The 21862-nt window shown below is 50.4% G+C and overlaps 7 protein-coding genes across 7 annotated transcripts; 5 read left to right on the forward strand and 2 right to left on the reverse strand.

The window, feature by feature from the left end:
* Positions 1-791: 791 nt before the first annotated feature.
* Positions 792-2625, forward strand: A1O9_00525 (uncharacterized protein; the record flags this gene model as incomplete). The annotated part of the gene is made up of 2 exons (XM_013409688.1): positions 792-2166; positions 2216-2625. 2 exons carry the CDS (start codon positions 792-794, stop codon positions 2623-2625), a joined length of 1785 nt encoding a protein of 594 aa, XP_013265142.1.
* A 312-nt stretch (positions 2626-2937) lies between these two features.
* A1O9_00526 (uncharacterized protein) lies at positions 2938-4475 on the reverse strand (the record flags this gene model as incomplete). Its single annotated transcript, XM_013409689.1, has 5 exons — positions 2938-3132; positions 3212-3461; positions 3566-3733; positions 3817-3965; positions 4029-4475. The coding sequence occupies 5 exons, from the start codon at positions 4473-4475 to the stop codon at positions 2938-2940; spliced, it is 1209 nt and encodes a 402-aa protein (XP_013265143.1).
* Positions 4476-4493: 18 nt separating this feature from the next.
* A1O9_00527 (uncharacterized protein) lies at positions 4494-4850 on the reverse strand (the record flags this gene model as incomplete). The annotated part of the gene is made up of 1 exon (XM_013409690.1): positions 4494-4850. One exon carries the CDS (start codon positions 4848-4850, stop codon positions 4494-4496), a length of 357 nt encoding a protein of 118 aa, XP_013265144.1.
* A 1642-nt stretch (positions 4851-6492) lies between these two features.
* Positions 6493-7761, forward strand: A1O9_00528 (uncharacterized protein; the record flags this gene model as incomplete). The annotated part of the gene is made up of 1 exon (XM_013409691.1): positions 6493-7761. The coding sequence occupies one exon, from the start codon at positions 6493-6495 to the stop codon at positions 7759-7761; it is 1269 nt and encodes a 422-aa protein (XP_013265145.1).
* Positions 7762-8410: 649 nt separating this feature from the next.
* Positions 8411-8900, forward strand: A1O9_00529 (uncharacterized protein; the record flags this gene model as incomplete). Its single annotated transcript, XM_013409692.1, has 2 exons — positions 8411-8657; positions 8716-8900. The coding sequence occupies 2 exons, from the start codon at positions 8411-8413 to the stop codon at positions 8898-8900; spliced, it is 432 nt and encodes a 143-aa protein (XP_013265146.1).
* A 1009-nt stretch (positions 8901-9909) lies between these two features.
* Positions 9910-11943, forward strand: A1O9_00530 (uncharacterized protein; the record flags this gene model as incomplete). Its single annotated transcript, XM_013409693.1, has 1 exon — positions 9910-11943. The coding sequence occupies one exon, from the start codon at positions 9910-9912 to the stop codon at positions 11941-11943; it is 2034 nt and encodes a 677-aa protein (XP_013265147.1).
* Positions 11944-12434: 491 nt separating this feature from the next.
* On the forward strand, positions 12435-13938 carry A1O9_00531 (uncharacterized protein; the record flags this gene model as incomplete). Its single annotated transcript, XM_013409694.1, has 2 exons — positions 12435-12903; positions 12962-13938. The coding sequence occupies 2 exons, from the start codon at positions 12435-12437 to the stop codon at positions 13936-13938; spliced, it is 1446 nt and encodes a 481-aa protein (XP_013265148.1).
* Positions 13939-21862: the final 7924 nt, after the last annotated feature.

Raw genomic sequence — 21862 nt, forward strand, 5'->3', positions numbered from 1 at the left:
ACAATCAGACGCCTTGACCTGTGCCCGTGTCCATCAAAAATTTGTGATTCACGTCTCATGGGTTGGTTCGATCGGGCTGAGCCTGGCCATGTGATTTAGAAAGGTAGGCGCTCCACTTCTACAAAAAGATTGTCGCTTCGTGATGCCCATTGCGGCAACAAGTGGGGATGCGTGGCGCCGTAGATGTTACAGCTAAGTAGATTACCAAGGCCAGGCCCCATATACATAGGGGGCTCTGTGCCGGGCCCCAGCATGCCGAGGTTGTGCATGCCCCGCCCTAATAGTTCTTGAGATCTGGGGCGGCTGTGAGCCTGTGACCTCTCCCCACAATTCTCTTTTGCGATTGATGGATCATCGATACATTCCCTCAGACACTTTGACTTGACGTGTTTCTACTGTGTCACAATTCACCTAGTATGGCAACGACGGACCAGGCCAACTCGCAGGCACCAGGGAATCGAGCTTGTGACGCTTGCAGCCGCAGGAAATCACGATGCGATAAAGCGCGTCCAACTTGCAGCCTTTGCCTGAAAATCGATAGGGTGTGCCAGTATCCCTTGAGGAGGAAATCACGGGTTTCCAGGAAACAGCAAGGGGACCAACAGCTTGATAGGACTCATTCTGTCCCACGTCTGTCCGTTCGAACCCTCGAGGCCGCGGCCGTGACGGCTAGTGGTCAGGACAACGACATAGGACAAGATTTGCCCGCCGGCCACGCTTCTATCGACTGCTTCAATACTGGAGACATCAACTCCTGGCGGAGCGAATGCGCATCGGACCGCGGCCATCCCATGTCACCACCAGACAGATTCCCTCTCAGTTCGGCCAAGTGGCAATATGACAACCAGATTCGCAGTAGCACTCCTCCCACACTGGGCAGCGAGGGTGTTGGATCAGCAATGTCATATGTGCCGGACGATCCAGCCTCCATGGATGACGGAGTCAGCAGTAATTTGGCCGTTGAGTTAGTTAATCTCTTTTTTGAAAAGATTCAACCTTGGCTCCCACTGCTTCACCGACCGCGATTTCAGAAGAAGTACAGTGCAAAGCTATTGGCCAAGGGCAACGTCATGAAGGGGTTGACCAGCGGCGAATCTCTACTCATGTACGGCATGTTCGCCCTCTCGGCGAGATTCTCCGATCATAGCAGGTTCGAAGGGATTCCCGACAGCGATAAGGGAAACGTGTTCGCCGAAAGAGCCACGGATATTTACATTCAAAGTCACCTGGTACAACAGCCCTTACTGCTTCAACTACAAGGCTATCTCGTACTTGCATATAACCAGCACGCCTCAGGTCCCACGACTTTGGGTCGGGTCCTCGTAGGACAGTGTTTGCAAGTCGCTTACGCCCTCGGCTTACATGATATTGACCATCCGGTCCGAGCAAGGCACCGGCCAGCCGTTGATCACGTCGACCGGGAAGAGATGAGACGGGCTTGGTGGCTCCTCTGGGAGCTTGACACCTTTGCGTCTTGTGCATCGGGCAAACCATTCTTGATTGATCGCCGGAGGATGTCCGTCATGCTACCCATCTCAGACGAGGCTTGGTTTGCCGAGAGGGAGGTTCATTCGGCAGAGCTGATCTTGGGCCCCGGCCAGTCGTGGAAGTGTCTCGAAAACAGTCCCAACCAGGACGAAAGAGCTTGGTGCCTGGCCACTGTTCACCTTATGGCCTCGAACCTCGACCGGTTGCAGCAGCCCAAAGCGCTGGCTATGGACGAAAAACTGGCCATGCAGAATGAGATTGCCTGCTTCAAGCTTGCCCTGCCCCTGTCGGCGAATCTCGACTCGGAAGCCCTGAAGTTGACGCCAACCACCATTTCCAGACATAACTGGGTTATTGCTATACATCTGATATTGATGACAACGTCATTCATGGTAGATGGCGTGGCTGCGTTCGAGCATGGCCAGCGGGGTGACCCCAAGACTGCTATGGCAGTGGCTGTCCGCAAACGCGCCATCACACTAGGGGGGATCATCCGGCTTTGGGATCCAAGTTGCATTGTTCTTGCACTACCTTTCCTCATGTGTGGAATGATTCCGGCCCTCGCGATGCACGAAGACACAGACAGTATTCAGCCATTAATCTCCTCCACAAACGACATGGCCGTGCTGGTTTTGAAGCGATTTCGCTCAAAGTGGAAACTGGCTGCCATTATGCTGGGTAAGGCACACCGTATCTTATCTAAGTCTTTGCCTCACAAGTGTTACAGAAGTTGCGCAACTGCGGAAAAACCCGGACGTGGTAAACATCGCGAAAGGTCAATTGTACCAAAGATACACGATCTTTTTCCGGCGGCCGCGAACCGAGAAGGGTATTTTGAAAACCTCGTCCATCGAGGCTCAAACCCAGTGGCCGGAACAGACAGGCAACAATCTAAATGCTTCACATCAGGCGCACTCACAGCCAGCGCGGGATTCGCTAGGAAGCAATCCCGACGACATTCCCAGCTCTACGCTCAGGCCAGACGCACTCGGACTAGACTGGGCTGGATGGCCGAACCTGGCCGTCGATCCACTGGGTTTTCCAGCAATACAACCTGATCTTTACGACTTGGGGTTCGACTTTGAGCCGCCAGATCAAACTCAGAATCTCGACAGCTCGAACCTCATGCAGGTCTAGATGCTCCAACATATGGTGAAGATGAGGCAGGTATCTACGTTACTGGAGGCATATAATCATCGTCAGATAAGATATCAGATAGTAATGTTCAGACGACGCCCGGCCCAACCCAGTCTGTACCCATCAGAGACATACTGATGGACAACTTATAGCGCACGGGGCCACACGCCAAATAAAGGCCGCTTACCATCAGCGACAGACAAGCTCAGCGACCAGGATCAGCTTCCCCGCAAACACGCCTGCTTCCAGCAATTTTTACATATCCTAACCTTCCGCTTCTTGGGCTCGAGCTTTGTCATTTCCATGTGTATCTCACATCGTCTTTCCTCGAACCTTGAATCGTACGATCAGGCCCCACTGTAGCCAAAGCCAAGCCGCATCTGTCTTCCACTCAGGTTCGTCCGAAGCCCACTCGATGTCGAATTGGCGCAGAATCTGAGGCAAGAACTTGCCCATTTCCAGAATGGAGATGTTCTTGCCAATGCACGTTCTCGCACCCTGCCCGAACTGTGGAAAAATCAGTTTTTTCTCCGCGAGATCATCGATAATAACGGGATGTGAGGGAGGTGGCGCGAGTCATTCTTACAGCCAGAAAACATCGGTCCATTTCTCGAATCTGGTCCGGCGGCGATTCGATCCACCGTTCCGGGCGGAACCGGTCAGCATCGGCGCCGTAGATGTCTTTGTCGAAATGGATGGTCGGAGCACTCATACTGATGTTGGTTCCAGCGGGCAGGTGGACACCACACACAGTCGCGCCGCCTTCGGGCACGTATCGCTCCAGGGGAAAGCAGATGCCCGGGTGGATACGCAGCGCCTCCTTCATGACCGCTTGACTTTTTGCCCTAGTCAGTAAGCCGTTCTTGGTAATTGGGAGTAGACGGAGGTCCCCGGAAACAAGTGGAGGGATCCAGAAATCAGACGTATTGACTCCACTCACAGGTATGGCAGACGCAGGCACTCCTCGTAAGTGATATAGGGCGACAATTCACCACGCGCCTCAGCCTCGTCGAGTTCGACCTGAAGTTTGTAGTACGCAGCGGGTGTCTTGATCAGGTAGTAAAAGCATGAGCGCAATGCAATGGCCGTGGTGTCGCTGCCAGCCAGACTAAGGGATTTTTTTCTCAGTATCCCGCCCCGCGAGAGTTGTGGAATGAATGAATCTGCGCCAAGGGCATCTGGCGCACTCACATGTTGTTGGACAGATGGTTCACCAGATCCATGTAGGTAATCTTGTCGCTGATCTGTTGCTTTGATCTGATCTGGGCCAGGAAATCTGTTCGCTCCACCCCTTCCTTTTTCTCTTCTCGGTCATACCGTTCTATCTCTTGCTCGGTGACCTGCAGGAATAGAGCCACCTTTCAGCGAATGGTCGCCTGCCCCAGGACAGAAAAAGGCCTTACCTGCAGAAACCGGCTCAAGGCGTCTGGCATGTTGGGCATGAAGGTCTTGAGAAGGGTCACGAACCTTCGATTGCCCATGCCCCAGGAATGCAGCGCGGGATACTGGCCCACGACCTTGAAGTAGGCCAGGGCCGCACGGGTGTCGCGCATCATGTCATCCACATCGCGGCGCTGCTCCATGAACCCGAAGCGGCGCTGGAACGTAATGCAGGCGATGACGTCGAACGCATACCATTGTAGCCAGTCTGACAGGTCGATGTTCTGCCCCTCGAGTTCCCGCATCGTCTGGGTAAATATTGCTGAGCACTCGTTAGCGTAGGGCTCGTAGTTGCGCATGTTGGACATGGAAAAGAGCTGGGCGACGGGCCGTTTGAGGCTTTTGTGGTGCTCGGGATCTCGAGTGGAGAAGATGCTGTCCAGTTGCTGGTCTCTGTAATAGGGTACCATGGTAGAATAGAATGTCGTCTACGCCGTCGTTAGCTTCTCTTCATCCCACGGCCGGTCACGATTCGTCGGAGGGCTATTGCTCACCTTCATGTATTTGCTGCCGGCGCCGTAAATTATGGGGATCATGGTCGGGTCGGACACCGAAACGTGGTTCCAGCCGACGCGCACTAACTTGCCATGCTTCTCATGCAGCGAGCGATAGATGCGCGGCCCTTCGCCAGAACATGACATGTAGAGCCTGTACAGGCCGGAGAAGCGCGCCAGAAACGGTCCAGGCACCAACCTCAACCCCGGCTGCAAGGCTCTTCTGATGTATACGATAACACAGTATAGAAAAAAGCTCCCCAGCACGTACACAGTAATGCTGTTAGCCATGATTAGCCAAAACCAAGTCAGCAAGCAAAATGGAACTCTGGAATGAGCAATGTCCAAATGAAACCGGCAGCTTTTGAAGCCCGTGCCACAAAACTCTAGCTTGCCTTATCGGGCAGAGCCAACGCTGTGTCTCGATTCCCAAACACTAAGTGAAGATGGGGAATGCACGGCATCCAGAGAGCCCGCTGGCCCTGAGTCCATCCTCCGGTGGCCCTGAAGATGCGGGCTTGTAGCGGAGTTTTGCAGCCAACGAGTCGAAAATGCCGCAATGCACACGGCCCGAGTTCTACCACCGACGGCTTTAGCCGACGTGCTGATTTCGGAGCTCCTACCTCACTTGCTGTCCAGCTCTGGATGTGCAGAGATGTCTTGCTCTACCTGCCAAATATCCTAGGTAAAACAGACAATGTACTCCGTAAAATCATTTTGCTTGGAGAGCCGCAGGACTTAGGGTCACTAGCATTTTAGGGTGCCGACCTTCCCTTTCGCGTGGCCTTACAGCCATATGGAGGTGCGGTGGCCGATGCCAGCTCGTTTCTCCCATTATATGGCTGTCGAGCGCTGTGCATTGGTATTAACCCTAACAGGCTTTCATCACCTGTGAACCTCTTGTATGCTCCAGACCTCCATACCGAGGGGTTTCAGCCAAAAGAAAGTCTTAGGATCCAGCTGCAGACAGATGTACTCCCTGTTGGCTCTGATTCCAGACCTCGTGGGACGTTTCTTGAATCATCTTGCATTACTCATTCTTGCAGACACAACGCACATGATGCCTTGAACGCAATATTGACCGCCTTACTATCCATGCTGTCCGAAGAATTGTAGAGGGGCAAGATATTACCATTTGGTGACTTACTAGCACGCATGAGTACGCCGAGCGGCAAGGTTCTCTTAAGAAAAGTTTTGAAGTTCGACCCCACATGCGACCTGTTATCACTGCCACCGCTCCAGCAGAAGAGAGCGACATGTGACTCAGGGAGCTCCATGCCATAGATAACGCGATTGGAACGTTCTTCTTGTCTGGCGAAAGCTTGGAGCCAGGACCTGGGCCCGATCTCCTAGACACGATGTTTGGTTTTTTTGATGAAGAAGGCATCTGGGATGCGAGATTTTACAGATTCGCACGTAGAGTCCCGAAGCTTTACCATCACTCTTTTCTGTACCTGGCTCAATCGCCAGAAGGCGGCCCCATGAGCCAGTATTATATCAGCAGAGAACTAGCTAAAGGCTCCCCTACGGATGATCGCTAGGACTGGTCGACAAGTCTAGCGACCTACCTTCGGTGCTTCGAGGCCTAAGGTATTACTCAACCAAGGTGGATGAAAACAAGCCTTGTCAAGCAAAAGGTGCATGCAGCCTACCTGATAATCATGATTCATTTGTTCTCTGAGCCTCACATAACTTTTAAACGGAACCTCGGCCCTGACCGCTTAACTCCGTGCAATGTCCAGAAACGCGGACATACGGTACAGCAGCTTGCTTAGATGACACTTTTCAGGCAGAACTTTTCAAAATCAGGGTAAGAGCTCTTCGATTCCCAAATACAGCGTTTTAGTTTTACGGCGTCGTTAAGAACCACCACATTATTCAGGTTACTCCGGGGGTTCCTAAGGATCTAACTTCGGGCTGTTTATTTTGCGCTATGGGCGCAACGAGCGTAATGGCTTTAAGCGCAGTCCAGCCAAACAGTTCTCGAAAACGACGCAGCCATCGCAAATCCCGAAGTGGTTGCCGCAATTGTAGGTTGAGACGCATCAAGTGCGATGAGAGGAGACCACTTTGCGACAAATGTTCAGACTACGGCGTCTCATGCAATTACGACCCTAGCGTACCTGACCTCCAGCCTCTCCAGGGCAGTACACATGTACCGACAACAACGACAAATTTAACCACATCTCCTATTTCAAACCGACAAATCGCTATCAGTATGATCGCGAGCTCACTCCACGAAGATAATCGCGGCCACCTGAAGCACATCAAAACGCTACAATTCCAGCAAGCGAACCTGACGTTATTAGAGAAATTCCAAAGCAGAACCATTTTTTGCCTGGGCACGGCGGCAGCCACGCAGATATTCCAACAAGCGGCTGTCCAGCTGGCTTGCTCACACCGCTTTCTAATGCATCTCATCCAAGCAGTCACGGCATGCCACGATAGATATCTGGACGGGCTGGCTGCCACGGAACCGAGTGCCATGGAGGCTTACCATCTCAACCAGGGGCTTATCTTGTTCCAGCGTAAGCTAACTGAAACGCTCCGTCCCACTGATCGAGATGCTCTGTTTGTCGCTGCAAGTCTGACAGGTATTGCAAGCTTCGCATCGAGTCCAACAACGACTGTCGAAGAGTCCTGGCCATTGAAGGGCTCTGATTTGAACTGGCTACACCTGAGTAGTGGTAAGCACACTGTGGTGAAGCTAGCAGACCCCTTAGGAGAGCATAGCATGTGGAAGTCGTTTGCCCAACAAATTGAGCGAGTGCTGTTGCTGGAGAGGGAGGAGGAGCCTCGATGTACGGTTTTTGACCATCTTTGCGAGTCCCCCGTCTCGCTGAACTCGCTCGGTTTCAATCCTTACCACGAGTCCGTCCAGAAGCTGGCGCCTCTCCTCAAGCTAGAATGCATTGAAAACAATTGGCTAAGGCTCCTCTGCTTCTTAATGCGTGTAACACCTGCATTTACGGGGCTACTTCAACAGAAGGACCCATGGGCAATGCTCATGTTCGCATATTGGTGTGCCAAGGTCTGTGAAAGTCGATGGTGGTTAACGCGACGAGCTATCTTGGACGGCTTAGCAGTATGTCTCTACATCGAGAGAAACTGTCCATGGGACGAGAGGCTCCAAGAAGCAGTCATCTGGCCAAAAACAAGATTGGATGGACTGATGGCCCGTGAGGGACTCACTTATAGTTAGGGCTGAGTTGCAAAGATAATTCAAAATCATGATCTTACAGCTTTCGATAACGCATTGATTCTTCGAGGGGGTTTCAGATCATGTATGGAGTTAATGCCATTTAGCAGACTACTATCAGTACGCCTCGGCAAACTTGCTTCACAGGGAGATTGAGATTTCCTGCCTCCAGTTTCACACCCCTGTGGGTGCTCTCCCCCCAAGGTCCCTACCATCAATATTAGCTTGAATAAAAGAGAGTGCATGTCCTAAGCCGTAAAGGTCTCCCAGGCGTCGAATATCTGCGCACAATATTAAGCCCTCAAAGTCCATCGCGCTGGTTGCTTGACTCTCCTTTACATTTCAACGAAGAACTGGCTTCGACCGTCCTTGCAAGCTTAGAAACCATGTCAGCACTTAGATTCGTGCGCTCCGTATGTTATTGCTAGTGGGGTCATTAAGAGGGCCGAAAAACTGAACATCTTTGATCAGGTCTGGGAGTCATTTAGGGCAACCTCAGGGGTTGAGCCGAGGTAAGCTAACCTTGCACGTTGCGAGGGCGGATCTAACTTGAGGCAGGCTAATCGACAGTGTACGTGGCGGAATACCAGAAGCTCCAAGCCTGCTCCTGTATGAGATTCTGGAGTGCTTTGAATAACCGTCCAGTCTACAGATGCGGATAACGGCAGCCGAGCCTGGCAAGGTCAACTTCGAGCTACCGATTGAGAAGCATCACACAAATCGACTGGGAATATTGCACGGTGCTACACTCGCTACAATGGTTGATACCAGCGGCTCGCTTGCCCTTGCTTCTCGTGGTCTCTATTCAACCGGTGTCTCGACGGATCTCAACGTCACGTATCTGAATGCAGGTGGGAAGATTGGGGATCTCGTCAAAGGAGAGGTAATATGCGACAAGTGTAGGTGTCTAAGCTTCGTTGGATTTATGGGATATTCCAAATACTGACAGACAGGGAGTTGGCAAAACACTCGCATACACGTCGGTGAAGTTTATGAACAAGAACAACGAGATTGTGGCCCGAGGTAGCCATACTAAATTTGTCGCTCTGGCGTGGAAGGATGAGAAGAACATTGTCGATGAATTAAAGCCGGTTGTCAATGAGTCGAAAACCAGAGAGACTGCTCGCACGAATTTGAAATAGCGGCCGTTCGCAGTTATCTTTTCATATATCTATCCATAGACTGTACAGACAATTGCAGCGAAATATCAGACACCCTGCTGCCCCCTGGGTTTGAATTCCTAGTGGTCTCTGCCGATTAGGCATCTTTCAAGTGCTCCAAGTTTGACTCGCTTTTGGAAGGCCGTTGAACACCCTGGATAGGAGACTCGAGGTTTACATCGATCGAGCAAAGGATTTTAAGCACCCTGGTTGATAAGATCCTTACCGGCAAGTTGCCCCTCATGCTGAGCCAATAAGATCACCCTTGAAGGGAGAATGAAGGACTGCTGAGCTCCTATGTCTCGATTGGAGTAAATGGGGGCATTTCAAGACGCTCCTTAACTGACCCATGTAGGCGCAAGGCTGACGAAGCTCTCGCCCCGGCCTTGGACTTGGCTTTAGAATGCCAACACAGTGAAGCCTGCAACTTGAGCAGAGCTCGCATCCAAATGATTGTGGGGCAAGGATCTAGTACTCTCACTTAGAAGAAGCGCGTTGGAAGGATTGAGAAACTGGAGCAATATGAATGGTGTGATTCTGGACGGGCTCGCCCTAGTACCCGAGAGCTGGTGACGTAGCCCATACTGGTAACTTGCCTTAAAGTTCAGTTAACACGAACCCATGTCGATGGCCAAAACAAATGCACGCCCAGCCAGTTGTTACGTCGCCATTCCAACTTGGCAAGCCACGTTTGAAGGTGCCCAGTGCGGCCCATGCCTTTAGTTATCCCTGCCCTACCTAAATTCCCAGCCTTGGCAGCCTTGGATACTTAGGTAGCCTCCTCGGCGTTTGTTGGCGACCTTTGATGGAAACACTCGCCGTGCCATGATCTCATGGGAAAACTCTTGGTTTAAGTCGGCCCAAAGTATTTGCTCGCCAAAATGCGGACGGATGCAAACCAATCTTCACCCATCGTTGTTTTTCGGCTACTCCAGGGCCGCAGCCCTTCAAGTGATCAGAGCAGACATCCTCTCAACGCCATAAACAAATCATGGCCAAAGATGAGACCACTTACTTGACGCAAAAGGAAATCGATGAATTTGTGGCAGAACTCGACAAGGATCGCGATGGAAACATCTCATACCAGGAGCTCGAACACAAGTTAGACGTGGTCTACCAGGAACTGCAGCCGAAAGCAAAGTCCCATAACTTACATCACGAGTCGAGGCAAGATGAACGACATGAGTTCCTGCGGGGAGTTATGGGCACCGAAAAGGACACCATTCCGGTGGAAGATTTCAAGAAAGTGGTGGCTTCTTGGAAAATAGCGTCGCTCGAGCAGGACAAACAAGCCGCCAAGGATGAAGCTGATTATATGAAGGGCATCTCCTGGCCACGGCGGTTGAGAGCAATTTGGGAAGTCGATGGACCGGAGTATTTGTTCCTCTTCATCGTTGTCGCTTTGCAGGTTGGCCTCGGCGTGTGGCAATGCGTCACATACTCCACAGGGCCACAGTATCAAGCCGCACTGGGTTGGGGTGTAGGTATGGCCAAGACCTGCGCAGGAGCTCTCTACCCGACACTGTTTTTTATGCTGCTCAGCATGTCGAGGTTGTTCTCCACCATCATGCGGAAATCATACTATATCTCCCGGGCCATCAATTGGGATCTCAGTCAATCATTCCATGTCAAGATCTCGTGTGTAGCGATTGCTCTCGCGACATTGCATGCCATTGGCCATCTTTCTGGATCTTTCGTCTATGGGAGCCGCGAAAACCGACAGGAGGCTGTTGCGGAAATTCTAGGTCCAGACGCAGTGCCACGACCTTATGCTGCCTTTGTTCGTTCGACTCCGGGCTGGACGGGGCTCGCTGCTTTGAGCCTGTTTTATGTTCTGGCTCTCCTCAGCATGCCATATATTCGCAAATGGTCTTATGAGATCTTCCAGATGGGACACTTGTTGATGTTTCCCATCATTGGCCTCCTTATGGCGCATGGAACAGCCGCTTTGTTGCAATTTCCTGTGCTTGGATTGGTACTTGCCTTTCCAACGCTATTTGTTCTCGCAGAACGAGTCACGCGTATGTTCAATGGCTTGTACAAACTCCCTGCATCCCTCGAGGTCCTTGATGAAGACACGGTGCGAATCAGCTGCACAATTCCGAGTCGGCGTATTTGGAGGTATAGAGCAGGGCAATACGTCTTTCTGCAAGTACCACAGATCTCAATGTTTCAATGGCATCCATTCACGATCTCAACCTGCATTGGGCGGCAGATGGAGCTTCACATCAAGACCGGTGGAGACTGGACGGGAAAGCTGCGAGAGATGAAGGAATTAAAATTTGTTGGAATTGACGGCCCTTTTGGAGCCCCGGCACAGAGGTTTTATGACTTTGATCAGACTGTGATCGTCGGTGCAGGAATCGGCGTCACACCTTTCTCTGGAATCCTGAATGATCTGCAAACAAGGGAGGATCATCATTGGAATCGCCGTCGAGACTCAACCTCTACAAACGAGTCCAACGAGATTGGAGACACAAGCAATCTTCCAGTTCAAAATATGCATTCTGACGGCCCGATCGTTCAGTTTGGAAACAAGTCATTCGATCTGGAAAAGTATCGTCGGGTCGACTTTCACTGGGTGGTGCGAGACAAGAATTACCTGCTCTGGTTTTCGGATCTTCTCAACAAGATTTCGTCTGAATCGCCCACCCGCAACCCCAACCTTGATATTCGGATCCACAACCATTTGACAAAGAGGCGAAAAGATATTTCGACGCATGTCTATCGGTGTTTGTTGGAAAAGCATCGGACTGAAGGACAGCCCATTTCACCCTTGACAGGTCTGATAGCACCCACGCATTTTGGAAGGCCAGACTTTCCGAAAATCATGAGCGATCATTACGAAGAGATGGTCAAGTTGTTCGCCAGAGACAGGATGAGGAAGAGAAAGGTGGGGGTCTTCTTTTGCGGAGCGCCAGTTATTGGGCATGCATTGGCGGATCTGTGTCATCAAATGACATTAAGAGGCAGAGAAGATGGGACTGAAGTCGAGTATCATTTCATGATCGAAGTTTTTGGATAGAACTAGACTTGCATATGAAATTGAGTGTTTCAAGGTGACAGCGGGAGGCCAAACAATCACACTTGATTACGATGGAGTAATTCTTACCAATAGATGTTGTGGGTCCTCATCTGTGAAGGGAGGTAATAAACACTCCTTGATGATGTTCTCATCGATAGGTCGATCAGGCTCCCTATTCAAGTATTTAGAAAGCTGGCCCCCTCGTCAGAGTGGCAGAAATTAACTATGATGGGGACGTAAAGAGAAGGTTTCCCGAATTCATAGCGCTCCTGTACTACTACCAGATAGGAATAAACCATCGAACTAGTCTGATGCTAACCCTCTGGTAAATAAATTATGTTGGACTTTCGTACCGAAGTTTGAGCCACACCCACCTGCTCTCCCACATTAATCCAACTGTCTCTGACCTCCGTACCATAGAGAGCGTCTACCTATTATCGGTACTGGTATAGTGTCCGCCATGATAATATCTTCCAAGCAATATCAAGAACATGCCTCGAACCTCAAAGGCCTCCGCTCGTGCTCCTCCGGTGCTCCCTCTCAAGATCTTTGTCCTCGACAACGGTGGCTACAGCATAAAGGCAGGATTCGCACCTTCCAAGTCTCTCTCAGACACTGAGGTTCTTTCCAGTTGTCACAACATCCCGAACGCACTAGTCCGCACTCGCGACAGGAAAACCTACGTTGGCGCGCAGTCAGAGGAAATAGCACAGTGGAGCGAAGCGCTGTTTCGGCGTCCGGTTGAGAACGGCCAGGTTGTCAGCTGGGAGGCACAGAAAGAGATATGGGATCAGTCATTCTTTGACGAGCGTATGGCGACGAAAGATCTTCTGATTAAGAACCCAGAGGAGACTACTTTACTTTTTGCGGAGCCCCCCAATTCAATGCCGACCTTGCAGAAAAACGCAGACGAGATCGTCATGGAAGAATGGGGGTTTGGCGGGTATTCCAGGGTAATTGGTATGTAAGGCCACTTGTCTCTGCTGCCCCGTGAGGTCTGATTGCTCATACACTTCAGGTCCATCCCTTAACGCATATAATAACCTTCATCCTGTTTTTGAAGACAACCCGAGTCTAGCACTGAACTCCATTGACCAACTCCCTGTGGAATGCCTCCTGGTCATTGACAGTGGCTATAGCCATACCACCGTCACGCCGCTGTTCAATGGCCGGCCGCTGCATCGCGCTATTCGACGTCTTGACTTCGGTGGCAAACATCTTACGAATCTTCTGAAAGAAGTGATCTCTGTGCGTCATTTCGATCTCCATCAGGACACCAAGATAGTCAATGACATTAAAGAAGACGTTTGTTGTGTCAGCAACGATTTCCAGGGAGATCTCGAGAAGACTTGGAAGGGCAATAAAGGTCGACAGAAAATCAATCCAGCAAAAGACAAGGACGGAGATCTGGACATGAACGATAAACTAGGCGATCAAGAAGTCCGTATCGATTACATCCTGCCAGACGGTGTTCATCTTCTGCGAGGTTTCTCCCGGCCACATGATACAACGATTGCTGCGAAAAAGCGTAAACAAGCCGCGCTCTCCAACGTGGCTATGCACGACTCCGAAATTTCCATGACCCTCGGCAATGAACGCTTCTCGGTTCCCGAGATTCTATTCTCACCGTCTGACATTGGCTCGAAACAACCAGGACTTCCAGATATTGTATTGCAGTCCCTCAGTGTCCTCCCCCCTCTCGTGCAGGCTACGATGCTGAGCAATATGCTTGTAGTTGGCGGAAATGCCAAGATACCAGGTCTAGCTCAGCGTCTCGAGGCTGAATTACGCAGTCGAATAAAAACAGAATGGCAAGTTTGTGTGAGGACCATGGAGGACCCAATCACGTCGACATGGCTAGGTGGCGCCAGATTGGCAAACAAATTCCCAAGCGTGGTCAGAGAATATGGCGTCACCAGAGAGGAATATCTCGAGCATGGAAGCGCTTGGACTGCGCGACGATTCTTGAATGGTGGCTCTGGAAAAGGGCCATGAAATTCACATTATTTCAACTAGCACCAAAAACCACAGTACCGGAGGCACACACAGCCACGGTTCACCAGGCTGATCTGTACACTCCAAGGCTTCGACTTTTTCGTCCCATCGCTCGAGCCTGCGAGGCATTCCGATTCGTCACCTCTCATTCCTCTGAAATCTAGAAACTACCAGGTTATTGGTGATCTACGCCTCCCTTGCACTGCAATTCTCTCATGACACCAAAAGATCATGACTGCGTTCCGTTGATAATTTCGGGGACCTTATCATCCAAGTTGGTCATGGTTCCTTGTGTTGAGCCTGACCATAATTTCTGGGCGGCGGTGAGTAGGTTGGCACTGCTTTGCGGGATATTGGAGAACGCAAGCGCATTTCATGATCTTCCACTTTCTGCAACCTTGCCAGTCGAGGCTCGGGGTATTGATGACCTGAAGCTGACTTGAGAAGTCTCTCTGCTCGATGACCCCAGAGACCGACGTGTGCCATTGCCATCACTGATTGTCGAGGTGTCACATCAGCCTCCTCTTCTGCTCGATCATCCCAAAGAGCAATCTGTACCATTGTCATCATTGACTGTTGAGATTTAACATCAGCCGTCCGCTCTGCGTGAGTACATCCGGAATTACCCTGTTCGGGTTCTTTTTGATCATAGCTCCTTACGGGTGCAACCATACTGGACACAGTCAGTACTGAATCACGTGGGTGGTCGTCTAGTGATGTCCGTGCTTCCACACATGATTCGTCCGCAACACTAACCTGTCTTGAGGTTTGATCCTGCTGTGATTGATATGCAGGAGCAGTTCGTGAAGTTCGTTCGAAAGCAGATGTTTCGGCATCATCTCCGCCAGTTCTCGAAACCCGGTCATTTTGTGGATAAACGGGTGAGTTCTTGGATCGCTCCGATCTTTTGATGCTTGGTCCTCCACGGGGCTGCGGGGCGCTTGGCACGCGGCGAGGCTCCACGTCTCTGCCTCTGGGGTGTGCTGGCGGAGGTGACCGAGGCAAACGTCCGTCATTTTTGTATTGGGCTGAAGGACTCGGGGGCTGCTCTGAACATCTAGGTCTTGATTTGTTTATGGAAAACCCTGGGTACAGTGGAGGTTCGTACAACGAGTCAATATCAGTGTTTATCGAACCTTGTACAAACTCAGGAGGCTCTCGTCTATTTCGAGGAGGTTCTTGTTGATGTACAGGAGAACGGGTGGGGCCATTTCTGGAAGGTTGGTGAGATCTTGCATCTTGGATCCGAACTTGCGGACCCGTCTGGGAAGACGATTTCGCTCGTGCATACTCTGATTTCGAGGAGGCAGATGATATACCCTTTAGAATATATTTGTCTCGTGAGGGCTGCTATCATGTCATTGCTTAGTACATGACAGGACACTCAGAATATTTGAGGCCTTTTCAAACCTCTGCAAACTCCTTGCCGGGCCGTCCTCCTCCAGCCACAGCCTTGCGACTTGGATAGCATGCCTCCCCCTGCTTTGCGCGTCTTGTCTTTTTTCTGCAACAGCAGCACCAGCACACCAAAAGGAGGAAAAAACCCCAGGATGTACCCAACATAATACCGAGAATGTGGGCAACACTGAGCATTTCAGATCGGCGATCGACTAATTTGGCAAATCGATTGATGTGGATAGACAAGATAGTTTTACGAGGTTGGGACAAAAGTAACCATTAATGAGTGAGCAATATGCTTGCTATTGAGAAATCGACGTGGCATAGCTACAGTCACAGATTAACAAGTGGACGACGGAGTCAGATTGTGCGTTGAGTCGCAGGAGAGCTCTCTACGGCGCGCACCATTCATTGCGGAGCCTGACCGCATGGCTCGAGTCACCACGGGCGCACCATTCCAGCACTTCCTAGTAGAAAGATATGAGTCCACATCATGTTCGATGCTTCGCGATGTATCTATCCAGAGATGTCGGTACATGCACTGAGACCTATAACCCACTCCCCTCCAGGCTTGCGCTGTGAGCGTCAGCTGTACATCATCCTCTGGACACCATGGGTCCTCTCGAACATGTCGACGGAAAGCCAGAGCACTTAGCTCCCGAGGAAGCAAATCTCGAGCCGATCCATCTGTCCAAGGGCACCGTGGACATCTGATAAATACTGAGCAGCCTCGCTTGTATGCGTACTGCATGCCTGCGTCTACAATATGCAATCTCTCGAGTCTCACGGTCAAAATTACGATCGGTGTTCACTCCAGGTAGAATGTTTGGCTAGCATTTAGATGGCTCGAGGGTCACTTCTGCTCATCCTAGATTCCTGGCAACGTCACGTCTCTGATTACCATGATCTATCTGGATCCTGGTTAAAGATTCTCAAGACTCGGGCAAAGAGGATTTCTGAGGTGGTTCCGCTTTTGACTTTGGTGTCAATGTGCCCACCATCAAGAGAAGTCTCTTCATTCAAGCATTAGGACCAGCGCAAAATGATTTTCCCGCCAGCCCGCGTAAGCCGACGAGGCGATGATTCTAGGTAGCTGTTGGGTCTCGAGTCCATCCCATCAACGTCTCTTCAAAACTCACGTAGAGCGCCCAAACAAGATTCCTTGCTTTGCATCATCAGCACGCCGACTTTTCCAAGTCTGTCCACATCCCAGCTGCTAGCATCTAGCATCAGAGCGTTCTACCAGGGTATGGAGGCATATCCATGCCCTCATATGGATCGTATGCAGAGGCCGGCCTGCTCGAGGATCCACCATACCCGTATGGAGATCGCGCATTACCACTCCGACAGAACTGACCACCATTATCATAGTTTCGAGGATCGTCTCCGGATGAGGATGCACTCTCACATCTCTGCTTGAGGCATGGTACCGCTCGTTTGCGGCAGGTCCGTAGACAACAAAGGAAACAAATCAGGATCGCTCTCCCAAAGACTCCTCCCAGTATGGGACCTGTTTGTTTCATGTCTTCTCTCTTGACCAGGTGCGAGATGTATGACTTGGCGGCATTTGTCGGAGCGAAACTAGGACCATGTAACGCGGTCGTCGGGGGAGAGAGCGGACCGAGACTGGCGTTTTCATCTGCTGTGTGAGTTCGAGCTAGGGCGTTTGAGGACATGTGAGATACCAACACATACCGGCACCAACCCTACGGTAAACAGGATGCCGATGATTGCCATATTGGATATCCATTTGGACCCTTGTATCTCGGACGATACTGCTTAGTATCCGAGTACCAATGTGGTTGAATTAGTCTGTATCGTGTGAGAAGTTCTGGTGGGTCGGTATCAATTGCCAGAATGAGGTCGCACTCCCACCTTTCAGGAACTACTCTCCATTGATTAGATCTAAGATCAGCGGAGCTCAGTGTCTGGTGCCTGTCAAACACAGCACAGAAAAAGCTGTTATAATCGGCCCTTGTCACCACAGAGTTTCAGAGCACTACTTAAGATGATCCCTATGAAGATTCAATGCCTCTCCATTGGCCAGTGACGATGATTTCGTTTCCCGTCCCCATGTCTTTCCTTGAGTTCTTATTTATTGTTCAGGCTCTGAAACAATTACCGATAGCATTACTCGGCGCAGGGAATGCTGGAGCAGCTCCTAGGACGTGAATCCGAGTGACAAGGTGACAGTGCAGAGATATTTCTCTTTTCGGCCTCTTACTCTTTCCTTGTCATCACAATCAAATCACCGGGCCATTGACTCATCAAAGTGGCAAAACCGGTGACGTTATAGACCGGTTTTCCACCAAAAATCTCTGTCTCAACAACCTGACCCCGGAACGGCGGTATACTCTTGATGGCCAGAGACAATATATGAGGCCGCCCAGCATGCAGCCGACGATGAAACCGGCGACGATAAACGCGACGACGAGCCCCACACTATTGGCACGAGACTCTTGTACGGGGGTCGGGAGGGATGTCGACGGTGTAGTGGATGTATTTGTGTCAAGTTCAGGGGAGATAATTGACATTGCGACGTGGTTGCTGCTCGTTGGGGCTCGCGGTTGCTGCGTTCTTAATGTGTAACTTGTGGTAGAGTTTGAAAGGTGAAGCTAAGACGCTACTTTGTAAGTGGTGTTCAAATTATTTGAATCCGTTGATGTCGACAGTGAGCTCAACACAGTGTGAGCATGTTGACGGTAACATGTGATAGAGAAGTGAGGAAAGTATAATAATGGTTGACTGTGGCAGATGTACCTGCCGCTCACACCTTCCCTCTGACAATCCAGAGCGCAGGGGGAAGGTGCGCCTGCTGGCCATAACCTCCCTTTGGAACAGCAATCAAAAAACAACAATTGTCTTCAGTGAGAGTATAACCCACAATGGAAACTTAGTTGGCGCATTCATCGGAAGACGTGGGAACGGTTCAGACCGGCCTGTCAGTTTCCATACATTTCGTTGATTTCTCAGTACAGGTTTTCAAGTTCTTCACTGAGACCAACTTGGATAACGCAAATAGAGCTTTCCTTCTCTCTAGAATCCTCTCATCTCCCCAGTCCTGCTGTCTTCAGTCGAGAATCCTAATTCGCGTCCAGTCACCGAGATCTTCCATGATCGACACACAACGCATCCACATCATCATCATCATCAAACAGGCAGATGGGTTCGACGTCCAGCTCTTAAACTGTTCCAAGTGCTCATGACGACAGCGCACGATAGATAGACCAAGGGTCCTAACAGGCATCCTGCGACAAATCCACCGATGACAATTACAACTGTCCTGCCGGGTTCTGATGGTGAGTGTCGAAATACAGGCGGATTATTGGAAGATGAGAATTGAAGCATAGGCTGCATAGCGTATGGAGTTGTAAGGGGCGGGCGGAGGGCGAGTGGTCTAGATTTAGACCTTGTTATGAAATCCATGACTTGTAATTCGATGGGAAGACCATGAAGGAATTGAGGTGGTGGGTTTAGCACCAAGCTGGAGTTTGTATCAAGATCAGCGCGGTTAGGCATGGGCAGGCAGTGGGAATGGCACTTGATATTATGAGCTCGGCGTGACAATTGAGAAGCGTAAGACAATAAGATGGGTGAGTAGAATAAGGACAGTGACAACTGCTGACAGTCTCACAAATATCTTTTGTGTTATTGTCGCGTGCGTTCCCCAAGCAGGTATGATGGTATCTGCTGAGAGTGATTCCTGTTCCACATCGTCGACAACAACCTAGAAAATTCACCATTCTGGACTGCTCCTGATGAGCCCCTCCGCCATACTGTATGCTTCTTGTGACCGGCTCTTTAACCGATTTCAATAATAGGTGTTCTTGAGAGTAACCGCCTACACCCACTGTACCAACTTCACAAGAGATTATCGCAACAAAATAAACGTCGAACCAACAAGCGAAACAACGGTAAATGGGGTCTCGTAGTCACCGCAGCCCCGATGGCGGTATATGTGGTGATATTGGTGCCACTCGGGTTCGTAGAGCTGCCTCCGGGGCACTCTACCCATTGATGCTTGGTCTGGTGAATCCAAGACAATACCATCACCAGTTGTGAGGTCAGATGTATCCATGCGGGTGATGGGAAGTTGATGAGGGTGGGCGAGCGAGAGTAAAAGTGTGTGTTTGAGGTAAGAGCAGGCGCTGAATTTCAGTGAGTGGTTTAGTTTGTTGTTTTCGTTGCGTTTGTATCGATGTTTGGTTTAAAATGACTCGGGCAGCTGTTGAGAACACATCGTGGTTGGTTTGCTTCTTCCGTTCAATTCTGTGTCCGTGGTGGATCATTCATACTCGAGTGTCCTATTGAGCCAAGAGAAAGGAATAGATAGAGGCGCGTTGACGCTGGAACGGCACTTGTTGGATTGAGACGATCTTGCATAAGAGGAGGAGACAAAATTTGCAAGCTTTTGTGTTAAAGCGCAGATGGCTTAGACAATCTTGGTGGAATCAGGATGTTCGTCACACACGTGATACCGTTTGCTCTTCGCTTGGAAATCTCTGCTAAGAACAAAGACACGCATACGTCATGTATCCGTCCCCAAAGTCACATAGATCACTCACCGTCGAAGCATCCATCTGGCCCTGGAGTTACCCAATCTGGATGGTATGTAGGGACTGCTGGGCCTCTGATAACGTCCTCGTAATGCGCAAAGGCTCACCAGGCATAAATGGATCCTAGTCAGGGGAGCCAAAGCACAGTCTACACTTGGGAATTTTGCGGATGATCCAGCAACGTATGGCTTATTCAACGTCAGGGCTTGAGCGAAGGTCTGCACCTCCCGGACTTTGAGCCTCTTCAAGTTTGACAAAGCACCCGCCCCATAGTGAACAAATTCGGAGATCAGATTTTCTTCGTGACTCATGGATGATAATTTCTCCAAATTGCCTCAGTCGCTTGAACGCAGGATGTTCCTGATGGGTTGGAGCGTACAAGATTACAACAGGCCAGGCATCCGCTGGGCAAAAATGAAAGATGTGACTCAGGCAGACATCGCATTCGCATTTACATTTGGGTATACGAGGCTATTTGGACCCACATGAGAGGATAGAGAGCAGCGATAGGCTGAAGGAGCAAGTTAAGCCTTTCAAGCATGCTTTCGCCGCAGCAGCTAAGCGAGCTTATTCGGCTCCTCTGACTTCTTCTCAAGCTGTCATATATGACATGATATGACATCCTCCGCAATTTGACCGGCGACTCCACGGAGGGTAAGATGTTGAATGTGAAAATATCTTCATTCTCATAAGCCATATTTCAAGGTTGCGGCCGGAGACTCCGCCTATGTATACAAAAGCCACGGGCGCTCATTCTGTGAAAGCGTACCGGGGATGACGCATTCCGGGAGACGCATTATGTATTTAAGGTGCTTCGACCGTACTAGTGTCGGACAATTCCTCTCCCAGTTACCCAGATCGTAACTAGGTATGCGAAGTTCCCGAATCACCGCCAACTCTGTTCATGTTGCGGGTTTCGAATAAGACTTTACTATGAGTCAGACTAGCCACCATACCCACGAATGGAGGAGATATGAACGAATGCAACTGGTGTCCCACTGGGTACCTACGTACCCAACTCCTCACTTGGCCCCACGAATAAACCTGGTGCCTGGGATGCTTCACTCATCTAGTGCGTAGTCCTGTGGCCCAGTATGAAACTATATAAACCGCTCGCCTGCCTGCCCCTTCAGGCTCTCAACGTCTTTCATCTTATACTATACTCGTGAAATTGCTGAGAACCTGTCAGTAGTTCAACATTCATCAAGCATCCACAGTACCACCGGTCAATACATTGAAGTCTTCCGTTATCTCAATGGCACCTGAATCGAAAAGGGTGGCTTCCTTTGATGCTGCTTCCATTTCCACGTCATCCGACTCTATCAGAGATGAAAAAGAACGCGCCCACAAAGCAGATCGGCCGAAAGAGTCACTGACGCGGAAGGTTATAAACGGTAAGCCTCAACCAAACTCGCTAAAGGGTTGATTCCAAGTGTGGTGGTCTCATTGCTAAGGACATTGCCCAATATAGCAATCAAAAAGATCGAGCCTCCCGAGCCACGAATTCCTGAGGGAAGGCATCAATACCTGCCTGCTTGGAGTTCTTAGATTGAGCTCACTATTGCATCCGGGCGCCTGGATATGGAGGAATATGTACGGAACCAACGGTGCAGCCATTCTGCACAAATTTGGGATAGTCATGCAAATTTTATGAGCGCTGTAGCAGGAACATTGCTGGAAAAGGCCATGCTCAGCCATGGATTCTTGAGGGAAGGATCGGGAGCGACGCCCCCGGTTCCCTAGATACTAGGTAATCAAGATTAGGATAGCAAAAAGTGGCTCGGATTATACCTGTACGCAGGGTTGCGCTAGAAAAGAAGTTAAATACATGAGTGAGAAGTTCACGCTCTCGTCCAAGGATTTTCCAGAGACCCGTTTGAGCATGAGCCGTTTCCCATCTCTGTATGATGGGATGAGACTTTCATGAGGCGCCCGCTTCCACTCTAGGAACGGATGAGCAATGGACAGGC

The sequence above is a fragment of the Exophiala aquamarina genome (genome assembly GCF_000709125.1).
Source record: "Exophiala aquamarina CBS 119918 chromosome Unknown aczIA-supercont1.1, whole genome shotgun sequence".
NCBI classification, from domain to species: Eukaryota; Fungi; Ascomycota; class Eurotiomycetes; order Chaetothyriales; family Herpotrichiellaceae; genus Exophiala; species Exophiala aquamarina.